This window comes from Hemitrygon akajei, chromosome 5 (assembly GCF_048418815.1).
Source record: "Hemitrygon akajei chromosome 5, sHemAka1.3, whole genome shotgun sequence".
NCBI lineage: Eukaryota > Metazoa > Chordata > Chondrichthyes > Myliobatiformes > Dasyatidae > Hemitrygon > Hemitrygon akajei.
The window spans coordinates 67643181-67655585 of record NC_133128.1 but is presented as its reverse complement, the minus strand read 5'-3'; the positions used below and the strand labels follow the sequence as shown (position 1 = coordinate 67655585).

General features: G+C 47.1%; 1 protein-coding gene across 8 annotated transcripts in view; it reads left to right on the top strand.

The window, feature by feature from the left end:
- The first annotated feature begins 1247 nt into the window (after positions 1-1247).
- The window catches only part of dmd (dystrophin), a 1932045-nt gene continuing 1920887 nt past the window's right edge, over positions 1248-12405 (top strand). For 7 of the 8 annotated variants that reach the window (XM_073045659.1, XM_073045653.1, XM_073045656.1 and 4 more), the window contains exon 1: positions 1248-1709. In XM_073045659.1, the coding sequence (XP_072901760.1) occupies positions 1640-1709 (70 nt within the window). In that variant the 5' untranslated portion in view covers positions 1248-1639. The remainder of the gene's footprint in view (positions 1710-12405) is intronic. The other variant, XM_073045658.1, reaches the window with a different exon arrangement.

Here is a 12405-nt window from a genome sequence, read left to right as displayed (position 1 = left end):
TTCATAATAAGAGACCTCCTCAGAAAATTTAAGATGTTAACCAGAACCATGCAGACTGCAGCAGTTTGAGATGGTTCCTTACAGGTTCTTTCTCTACAGGCAGCTAGGGATTGACCGTAAATATTGGGATCCATAGTAATGCTCTAAGGATAAGTAAGACATTGTTTTTAAATAACCATGCTGCCAGCGTCTAACATGTCTGAGCATCAGATCTCGTGTAAGGACGGGCAGCTCACACCTCTACTTTCCCCAATCCCAGGCTGAGAATGCCCAAGATTTTCTCAAACTTGAACAGCTGTTTCACATTCTGACATCCACCCTCACATCCTGTGAACATACACAAACCTTCCAGATGTTAGAAATTGGCAGTTGGGCCTGACCACATCCCTCCTTGTGTGAGCTCAATGCAAAGTAATGCGTCATATGTGCCGTTTCCAGTGTCCGTGCGGAATTCTCAATTATTTCACAAAACATATGGGCAAGACTAAAACCTGAATGAAATACGAGGATAGAAAACGATTTCCAACCACGATATAAATTTATCAACCGCTGCAGTTACTCAGGTGACTTCCCGTCCTTCCAGCTTATACAGAGCAGCGTCCTGATAACAAAATCCAAAGACCCCTTTGCTTCTTTTATCCGAGTTTCTTTGCGCAAATGAAATGCCAGACGAATCGATATTTAATCCCAACCAAGAATTATCTTGTCATAAATCCTTATTCATGTCTGATGAATGGCACTTTCGATATCAACAGTGAAGCAAAAATAAAAATCTGCATGGCATTCTTTCCCGTGCAGTTTCAATGCGGAACATAACTCTTCGGCAAACGCCTGGTCCTTGCCTGTGTGTCTCTTGAGCTGCTCCAGTAGCCGAAAACAGTCGCCAAATGATGGGAGTAAAGAGAATCGGGAGTGCAGCAAACTGGTATTAGAGAATGTGTTCCGGGAAAGTAGTGGGACTGTAGGCAACACTTGTACAAGGAGTGAGAAGTTTAAAGCCGATAATTCTTCTGGAAGAAAATGTGGGGGAAATAGTTTAATACGTTCATTCAGAATAGAAACTAAAAGTGACACTGAAATATATTTTCTTTTGCAAGTTTGATATCCTTCGCAGATTCTATTTTTGTTATATTTGCCCGACTGAAACAACAACTTGCTGTGATTATTTTGAACGAAGCAACTGGTGCCGGGGAAATGTTAAACGGAGTCAGGTGATTGCATTGGGGTCACCGTCTCTTTAAACGGCGGCGTTGGGATTGTGTTGATGTCAGGCGAGCATTCCCTGCAGCCTCTCCTGATTTGTGGGGTATCGGGTTTCCTCTGCTCATCCTGCACTTGGGTCGGGCCGTTCGCTCTCTTTTATGGAGAGGATCTATTTGGGAATGGTGGGGATGGGGTGGGCCACGTGCACCTGTTGAACTGGATCCTTCGTAAGTTGTGACAGCTCTCGCTGTTCCCGGAGAGTGCGCGCGCCTGCGGCGGGGAGTCGGGGGTCTAACTCGCTACCCCTCCCCCGGCTGGTTGAGAGGTGTGCTGGACCCCACAGCCCCGCGGCGGACAGAACTTGGCTCACAGCCTCCGGGGAACGGCAGCCGGGACCTTCCTTACTCGTCTCCAGCCCGGGCACGGGGAGAGAGAGATGGCAGAAGGTCCGAGGGACGAATCGGCGGTGGGGGACGAGTTTAACGAAATCATTAAAACTCGCACGGGTAAGTCCCGTGAGAGGGCTGAGATGGTGGGGTTTGCACTTTAAAATATGACTGAGAGCCCGTGAATGGCGTAACATAGTCCCATAACTTTATAGAGGACGCTGGAGAGTACAAGCGACCCTGCGTGTGTGTTTGTGTTACTCCTGGTTAAAAGCTGAGTTAGAACAGTTGCAGGGCGGAATTGGCACTGGTTACCGCATTGAAGGAGACCCGTTGGAGGGGTCGCATGCAGCCCGCTCCCAGGACAGAGGCTCCCGTTGCGGCAGTTACATCGGGTCCGGCCAGCAATCGTTGCTGCTTTAAATAGCCCAAACTGCAATGGGATCCAAATGGGTTGGATTGCAGAGTGCGCGCAACGTGGCGCGATGGTTGGCAGAAAACAAAGTCTCAGTCAGGCTTTGTATAATGTTTTCTTTGTGTATAAAGTCTAAGGGCGGTGCGGGTGGGAGCAGGGGACAAGGGTGTTTGCCGGTCACTAGAGAGAATTTGTGTGGGAATCTGATTGTACGCAGTGCCAATGGTGCTCCGGAACAGCCGCTCCGTTACCACACCCCATCATCCATTTGTTGCTGGTTTTGCTCCTCCCATCAATTTAAGTTAGATATAGACACCACCTGTCCCCGACTTCTTCCCTGCCCGACGCTGCATATTCAGCATTATTGCTGGGTGACACTTCTACAGGGCACCGTGGAACTGCCAGGGATGAGATTATCAAGGGATTGGGAAATGGCTGAGATTTACCAGCCAAAGTCAACGCGGCAAAAACCCGGAGGCATTTCAACGTCGTTAGTCAGGGGCGGGCAGCGCCCAGAGCGTAGCAGCTCTAAGGCTGTCCAGCGGTTGGCTTCCGATCCTGCAGGTTTAAAGTTTGGATGTTGGCGACGAGCTTTCGTAGCGAAAATGAACCCTGCAGTAAACAGAGTGGTGATCTCTGTTAGTTACTCGCTGGCGGATCGTCCACACTGGCTGCACTCACTCCAGGATGTGCAATAAATCTGCTTGGGATGTTTCTTTGAGGGCCAGTCTTGAAATTCTGTATCAGAATAGGACCAACAATACTGTTAGCAGTTTAATACTCCGTTATGCCGAGCATGTCTATTTCCAATAATAATGCAACATGTCTTTGAGCAAGCTTAATCATAACGTACGCGTTAAGTTGTGTGGGACTGCTGGTTAACGCCGCAACTCTACAACTGTAACCTTGTAGCTGGTCTCTGTTATATAAGAAAAGCTGCTGTTGGAATGCAGCAGTGGATATCTCGGGGAGCTTTCAGTTGACTGAGTGAGGGACGGTTTTGTGCCAAATGTTTGGGGTCCCGGAGTGGCTGCAGAAGATTCTCAAGGGGGGTGGTAGGTAAGCCCCTAGAGGTCTTGCTGCATATCGGCACCAGTGACGTAAACAGGAACGGGGAAGGGGTCATGCACATTGAGTATAGGGAGTTGGGGAAGAAGCTCCAGAGCAGGATTTACAAAGTAGTAATCTCTATATTACTCCCTACCATGCGCTGTTCAGGGCAGGAATGGGATGACAGTACAGATGAATGAGTCTGCGAGGGGAGGGTCAGGTTTTCAAATTTCTGGATCATTGGGATCCCTTCTGGGGAGGGGAACCCCAGAAAGAGGACTGTTTAAACTTGAACCAGAGTGGGACCAATATCCTTGCAGAGCTGTTGGTGAGGGTTTAAACTTATTTGGCAGGGGGAGGGGAAGTGGAGTGATAGGGTTGAGGATGGGGCAGCTGGTACACAACTAGATGTGTATTGAGACTTGTGCAGAAGAAGGACGGGCTGATGACGGGAGAATTTCTGTCAGTGGGATGAGTTAAGATGTAATAAGGGGCCAAAATTGAAATGGATGATGAATAAAGGACTGAAGGTGTTATATTTGAATGTGCGCAGTAAACAGAATTAGGTAGATAATCTCATAGCACAGTTAGATTAGCAGGTACAACATTGTAGACATCACTGATTCGAGGCTGAAAAAAAATCATAGTTTGGGAGCTTAACTTCCAAGGATACATATTGTATTGAAAGGACAGGCAGGTAGGCAGAAAGCTTTGTTTATATAAAAAAAACAATTAAATCAAATCCTTAAAACAGGTGACATGGGATCAGAAGATGTAGAATCTTCTGTATTGGCCAGGTAGCTTGACTTCAGTGGTTGGGAAGATGTTGGAGTCCATTCTTAAGGGTGAGGTTTTCAGGGTGCTTAAGGCACATTATAAAATAGGCAAAAGTCAGCATGATTTCCTTAAAGGGAAACCTTGCCTGACAAATCTGTTGGAATTCATTGAGGAAGTAACAGACAGGATAGACAAAGCTGCGTCAGTAGATGTTGTTTACTTACATTTTCTGAAGCCCTTTGCCAAGATACTGCACATGAGGCTGCTTAACATGATAAGAGCCCTTGGTATTACAGGAAAGTATGAGCATGGTTAAGAAGACTGGCTGGAGGCAAAATGGGAAGAAAGGGGACTTTTTCTGGTTTGCTTCCGGTGTTTGGGGTTGCTGTTAGGACAGCTTCTTTTCACAGTATATGTTAATGATTTGGATGATGGAATTGATGGCTTCATGGCCAAATTTGCAGAGGAGGGATGGGTAATGCTGAGGAAGCAGGGAGTCTGCGGAAGGACTTGGACTGACTGGGCGAATGGGCAAAGGAGTGGCAGATGGAATGTACTGTGGGGAAATGTAGTCATGCACTTTGGTAGAAGAGATAAAAGTGTAGACTATTTTCTAGACAGAAAAAAAATCAAAAACTCAGAGGAGCAAAGGGACTTGGGAGTCCTTGTACAGGATTCATTGCAGATTGAGTTGGTGTTAAGGAAGGTAAATACCATTTATCTTGAGAAGACTAGAAAATAAGGGCATGGATGGAATGCTGAAGCTTATTAGGCATCTATCAGGCTGCACTGTATTGTGAGTAGTTTTCAGCCCCCTTTCTAAGAAAAGATGTGCTGGCTTTGGAGAGGTCCAGAGGAGAACCATGAGAATGATTCTGGGAATGAAAGGGTTAACATATGAGGAGTGTTTGATGGCTCTGGGCCTGTATTCACGGGAGCACAGAAGAATTGGGGGGGCTGGGAGTTCATTGAAACCTATCAAATACTGAAAGGCCTAGACGGAGTGGACGTGGAGTAGGGGAGAATAGGACAAAGGCGCAGCCTCAGAACAGAGAGACATCCATTTAGAATAGATGAGGAGCAATCGCTTTAGCCAGAGTGTGGTGAATCTATGGAATTCATTGTCGCAGATGGATGTGGAGGTCTGGTCATTGAGTATATTTAAAATGGAGGTTGATAGGTTCTTGATTAGTTAGGGTGTCACCGGCTATGGGGAGAAGGAAGGAGAATGGGGTTGAGAGGGGTAATAAATCAGCCATGATGGAATGTTGGAGAAGACTCAATGGGCCAAAAGGCCTAATTTTGCTCCTATGCCTTGTGGTCTTGTGATGCCTGATGGTAAAATCAAATACAGGGCGCTTCTTTGGAACTACTTCCCCGGACATATGGAGCCAAATGGCCACTTCTGGAAAGACAACAGGAATCTGCATTCTGAGCTATGTGTTAGGAAAGGTCATATTTTAAATTTTATATTTAGGGCCAGGCATAATTCAGTGGAGACAGTCACCTGCTCCTCATGAATTAGACTGGTGAAAACTATTTTAAGCATTGACTAGGAAAGAAATTGGTTTTGCATTTCATTCAGGAGTCCAGTGTTATGGTAACTGGATAAGGAGTGCACAGATATTTATACAGTAGTTACAAACATAGCAAATGTTCTCCACTAGTTTACCTCTGAAACAGTAATAGATAACAAGTGTATAGCAATGTGGGAATGGAGTTAGTTTGTCAGAAGTTTAATGTGTCTTAATACAAAAGCAAAAGTCTGAATAAAGATGAGAGGTCCTTTTTTTAAAAAAACAAAGATGAAGCCAAGCTTTTCTTCTCTCTGAGTTGTGTGTGTTTGGAATTCTTTCTCGATGGACAGTTAAAGCAGAATCTTTTAATATTTTTAAGGCGAACCACAGATGGGTATTTGCTGAATGAGGCTGAATGGTTACCCAAGATAGATGAGAATCTGAAGTTGGGCTAACCATCAGAATAACCATGAGCTTAATGAACGGGTTTCAATAGTACGTTTAATGTCTGAGAAATGTATACAATATACATCCTGAAATTCTTTCTTCACAAACATCCATGAAAGCGGGGGAGTGCCCCAAAGAATGAATGAAGTTAAATGTTAGAACCACAAACCTACCCCCAGCTCCCCCCTCATGCGTAAGCAACAAGGCAACGACCCCCCCCACCTACCAACAAGAAAGCATCGGCACCCCCACCGAGCACTCAAGCGTGTAGCAAAGTATCAATAAAGACACAGACTTGCAGTACCCAAAGACTACTCGTTCACCTGTTATTCAACATACCACAGGCTCTCTTTCTCCTTAGTAAGGGAAAAGAAGTGTCCCCATTTCACAGGGGAGACATAACAAAACAAATCGCTGATTTATGGTGCTAAAAGTTGGTTGTGACGCTTTTTCTGAGCTCTGTGCCTCTGGGCACACAGCCAGCAGTAAGCCTACCGCTTCTGATCTTCGTTGTTCTCCCGCAAAGCATCAGTCGGCGCCACCAGCTTTGAATCAGCCTGCCTCCAGAGCCACGAACATCTGGTATCCTGAGGGCACGCTCGTCTTCCAGGCCACATCCTTGGCATATCGAACAGCAGCCGGTCGTGAGGCCCTGAGAGCGGGTCCCATTTCGCAAAGAACCAAAGTCAGAGTTTAACTCCAGATCAGGATCTTCAAAAGAACCTTGAAAGGGGGGGGGGGGGCGGGGGAAAGTGAAATCAAAGATAGAAATAATGGAGCAGGCTTGAGCCGGGTGGCCTCCTTCCTATTGTATGTTTGGGGATAGTGGGTGCAGAAATGATTAATGGGTTAGGGAAGCTCCCAGTTACACACCCAATCAACTCCCTGCACTGATTTGAGAAAACAGTTGTTTATCAGGGGTTCCCAACCTGGAGTCCACAAACCCCTCAGTCCATAGAAGTGATCCATAGCATAAAAATGGATGGGAACTCCTGGTCTAAGGCAAAAGAAAATGCCATGTTCCATGGTTAAATGGAATAAGTACATGACCTTCTAGTTTGGATCCTTTTGTTCTGAAATTCCTGGGCAAAAGATCATAAGCTGCTATTTTATGATATTGCACCAGCCTTTCATGGAGGAGGTATAAGAATTACGCAAAGATTTCCATCTTGGTGGTAATGGAATAGAAAATTAGCAGCTCGTGTTTCACTGCAAACAATACATATCTTCTGACTCAAACTGGCAACATGTGGCTAAATGTGAGGCCCAGCTTATTCCTTTCTCCAAGGAAAAGAGTTCAAAGAAATGAGTTAGGAAAAATCTACTACTTAAAATAAAACGTAGAAGATCTGATGATTAAACAGCTTTACGGAAACATAAAAAGGGCCTTAAAATGTAGAATTGATTATTTTTGCAGCTAAGGAAGAACATGAAAAGAAATTTGTCCAATTACAAGTGTGTTTGAATGGTTATATTAATTCTGGACAGCCACCATTTATTCAATTACTGTAATGTAATATTCAGAGGTTATACAGTAATAAGCAGATAGTAAATAGTATTACAATGATAATGTAAGTCTAAAGCTTAAATCTGAAGCCATAATTCTTTACAATATTTCTTGTAATGTACAAATGAGAATATTTATCTTGAGATGCAGGCACATTAATGTGCATGATCACCAATAGAGCTCAGGGCTCAAATTCTGTTATTGAAGCTTCTTTCTACCATGTTTGTCATGACATTGATGATGAAATTGAATGCTTTAGGGTCAGCAATAATACAATGACAATATAAACAATTTCCCATTCACTGCAAACTGCCGTCATTGTGCTTTACCAGATGATTTAGGGTCTTTATTTCTGAATTATTTTGCTTTCTGCAGATTTAAGTATAAAATATAAATGTAGGATGCTGAATACTTTGAGAAATGATTGATTAGTTCCATGGTATTCTTCTGTAAAGAGATATTCCCTCAAGTGAGAGTGGATAGATCTACACGAAAAACTTAGCAATGAAAAATTCGAAGTACATTTATTACCAATGTATACTGTGCACAACCTTGAAATTCCAAAAAAACAAAGAAACCTGATAAAACCCATTAAACCCATTAAACCCATTAAAAAGAGCATCAAACACCCAATGTGCAAAAGAAAATGAACAAATTGTGCAACCAATAAAAAGTAAACTAACAACACTCAGAACTAAAGTTCACAGAAGTGAGTCCATTGCCATGAAACCAGTTCATCACTGCAGCCGGTCCAGGCACCCATTAGTTGCAGACCACGGCCTCAGTTCAACGGGAGATGAGTAAACCTTGCAGAGCTGCGAGCTCAGCACCGGTTGTCCATCGTCTCTGGCCCCAACACCCCGACCTTTTTAATCTAGCCCTGTGCTCAAATCGGCCGAACATTGGCTTGTTCCTCACTCTTGAGCCTGAGCCCTGCCCCTCCAATTTGACCCCAAGTCTGCTCCAGCAGTGGCCAAATACAGGCCCTCGGGCCTGGGCCCCACCACCTTCGAGTCTTCAGTTCATCGAATTCCACCAGAACACTGCAAAAATACCAGGTCGCACAGGCGGTTCAGAAGCACAAGTCCAAAACGGAAGCTGCAGGCTACTAATTGTAGTGATCATTGTCCAGAAAAAGTGTGATTTAATATTTAGTAGATTTGTTTGCTGCCAGTAAAGTGTTGCTGTGTTTCACCAGTGCCATCTTAAACTGGTTGGAAAATTTGTTGCTTTGAGGTTTTGTAAATTTTGGGGTTGTTTTTTATGCAAATTGTGGTGCGTAACATATTTCCATTACTGTGCACCAGGAGAGAGACCCCCTTCTGTTCAGTTTGGCAATGACCGCTCATGTGGTTCATTTTCCAGTAAATTAATACAAACCCAGTTTCTTTGCTGTTTGGAACTACCTGGTTATTCAAAACCTTCCAGTAAAGTAGGGGTCCAAGTTCCTTGTCTAAAGTATACTGCTAGAATAGGAGTAATCTTGAAATGCATTTTGTTGTTTCAAATGAATTGTATTGCTTTAACTTGCTTTCCGCAGAATTCAGGTCAAAGAGCTTTGAATATGTGTTCAGTGCCGCACTGCTGACATTCTGTTTTGAATCTCTTTTATGCTGCGCAGTTGATATTTCCAGGCAGCTTCCTGTCTTGAAACGTGGTTAGTTTGGATTTACTTTAATATTAACCCAACTACGATTGCTTCCAACAGTGGTACAGTACTGTGAACGCCAAAGTGTACATCTGGGTGCTATAAATTGCTGAACGACTCATATTCCTCCCACATAACACAGTTGAAATGTGAGTGCCAAAGTAACAACTTTAACTCAAATTCCCTTTTTTTTCCCCTTGCACAAGACAGAGGCCTATAAATGTTAAAAGACTGCCCAAATTCTCACCATTTTCCGTGCTGACATTCCTTAGCCCCGTGTTTATTGTGCAACTCTGAGCTCATGTATTTCTTCTCCCTCTCTTCCTCTTCAGTCATTTATTAAACAAAACAAAAATGAAAATTATCTGAGTTGGTCACAGAAACCTTTTCCAAAATTGCCCCCTTGAGAATATTTTTGAAGAATAGGAGATTAGGTTGTTATGCATCTCCTATGTTAGTCAGTGGTGAATCTTAAATGTTTCCACAGTTTTTTTTCACCATACACAATAAATGCTTCAATCATCTCTGGTAGAGACTGTTCAGCTTGCTAATCAATTCATCTTAAAGAAAACCTGTGGTAAACTATGTATACCTGTCTGGACACGCCCCTCTGCTGACTGCTCCTGTGGCTCCTCCCACAGACCCCTGTATAAAGGCGATTGGGGCGCTGCTCCTCCCTCAGTCTCCGAGATGTCGTGGTCCCTTTTGCTGCTAATAAAAGCCTATCGTTCACTTCCCGTCTCCGAGAGTTATTGATGGTGCATCAAAACCTAGGCCTTGTATATTTATCTATTAAATTAGTGATGTATTGTGGCGACCCACTTCCTAGCGTACTTGAACCGGCTCACAAATAGCCAGCACGCAGGCACAAAGGCCAGGTCCGCAACAAAGGCAAAAAGCCTGCGGGGGTTTGTGAGTACGTGTCCCTTAGAGCATCCGCGCCCGGGTAGGGTGGGATGAGGGAGGCTTAAAAGCAAGGCTGTGAAGTTAGAATAAAATCATCTCTAATTGCAGTTTACCGACTCCGTGTCATTATTTTAGCGCTGCGTGTAGCACACCGCTACAATTGGTGACCCTGACGGTCCAAACGATTTTTGGACCGGAGATGACCAACGCCGCATCTGTTCATGCGGTTTCGTTGAAACTGCCAAGCTTCTGGACGCTGTGACCTCACCTATGGTTCCAACAAGCAGAAGCCCAATTCCACGTTCGGCAGATAACCTCGGAGGACAGACGTTACTACTACGTGGTGAGCTCCCTCGACCAGGACACAGCGGCCCAGGTCGCGGAGTTCGTACAGTCTCCCCCAGCAGACGGCAAGTACACGGAATTCAAAGCCCTGCTCATAAGGACTTTCGGACTCTCACGGTGCGAGCAGGCTGCCCGTTTACTGCACCTGGATGGTTTGGGGGACAGACCTCCATCGGCTATAATGAATGAGATGTTGTCTCTGGCTGGAGGACACAAGCCCTGCCTCATGTTTGAACAGGCATTCCTGGAGCAGCTGCCCGAGGACATACGCCTGCTGCTGTCCGACGCGGATTTCAGCGACCCCCGGAAGGTGGCAACCCGGGCGGACTTGCTGTGGAACACAAAGAAGGTGAGTGGGGTGTCCATCTCACTGATCACCCGGCCACGGTCCCAGTAGCAAACCAGTCCAGGCCCGGCCGCAGAACCCGCTAGCCCCAGAGGCAGGGGTGGGGAGCCCAACGAATACTGGTGTTTCTACCACCAGCGGTGGGGAGCAGAAGCCCACCATTGTCGCCCGCCCTGCCAATTCCCGGGAAACGCCAGGGCCAGCCGTCGCTGATGGCTACGGCGGCTGGCTGTCGGGATAGCCTCCTGTATGTGTAGGACAAGAGGTCGGGACACCGTTTTTTGGTCGACACCGGTGCCGAGATCAGCGTCTTACCTCCGACGAGTTATGACACCCGCAACAGGGCACCGGGTCCCCCCCAAGGGCCGTGAACGGCAGCACGGTAAGGACCTACGGCACCCGTACGGTGCAACTATGGTTTGGCTCCAGCCAGTTCACATGGGACTTCACACTGGCCGCCGTAGCCCAACCGCTTCTGGGCGCGGATTTTTTGTGGGCTCACAGCCTACTGGTCGACCTGCCCAGGAAGAGACTGGTTCACGCCGAGACCTTTCAGACGTTCTCCCTGGGAGAAGCCCAGTTGCCGGCCCCACACCTCAACTCCATCACGCTGTCCGACAACAACTTCACCAGATTCCTGGCGGATTTCCCATCGGTTCTGGCACCGCAGTTCACGGCAGCCATGCCCAGACACGGCGTACAGAACCACATCCCGACCCAGGGACCACCCCTCCACGCCCGTGCTCGAAGGCTTCCCCCGGACAAGCTCCGACTGGCGAAGGAGGAGTTCAAGAGGATGGAGGAATTGGGGATCATCCGGCGGTCCGACAGCCCATGGGCCTCCCCCCTGCACATGGTGCCCAAAGCGACAGGGGGCTGGAGACCATGCGGCGACTACTGCAGGCTGAACGAGGCTACCACACCGGACCGCTACCCTGTGCCGCACATTCAGGACTTTGCAGTAAACCTGCACGGTGCACGGATCTTCTCCAAGGTAGACCTCGTCCGAGGATACCATCAAATCCCGATGCATCCGGACGACGTCCCCAAAACGGCTCTCATCACCCCGTTCGGCCTTTTCGAGTTCCTCCGCATGCCGTTCGGCCTGAAGAATGCCGCACAGACGTTCCAGTGGTTAATGGACGCGGTGGGACGCGACCTGGACTTCGCATTCATCTATTTGGACGTCATCCTCATAGCCAGCAGCAGTCGTCAGGAGCATCTGTCCCACCTCCGACAACTCTATGCCCGGCTGAGTGACTACGGTCTAACGATCAACCTGGCCAAATGCCAGTTCGGGCTCGACACCATCGACTTCCTGGGCCACAGGATTTCTAAAGACAGGGTAACCCCTCTGCCCGCTAAGGTAGATGCGGTCCGCCATTTCCCCCGACCCACCACGATCAAAGGCCTTCAGGAGTTCGAGGTATGGTCAATTTCTACCACCGTTTCCTCCCTTCAGCTGCCCGGATCATACGCCCCCCTGTTCGCCCTGCTGTCGGGTCCGGGCAAGGACATTGCCTGGGACAAGGAGTCCGCCGCCGCTTTCATTCAAACGAAGGAAGCCTTGGCGAACGCCGCGATGCTAGTGCACCCCAGAATGGACGTCCCTACCGCCCTCACAGTGGACGCATCTAACACGGCAGTCGGTGGGGTACTGGAGCAACTCATCGAGGGCCGCTGGCAACCCCTGGCGTTTTTCAGCAAACACCTGCGGCCACCCGAGCTCAAATACAGTGCTTTCCATCGGGAACTGTTGGCGCTATACCTGGCAATCCGGCATTTCAGATACTTCTTAGAAGGTAGGCCCTTCACCGCATTCACAGACCACAAGCCGTTTACCTTTACGTTCACGAAG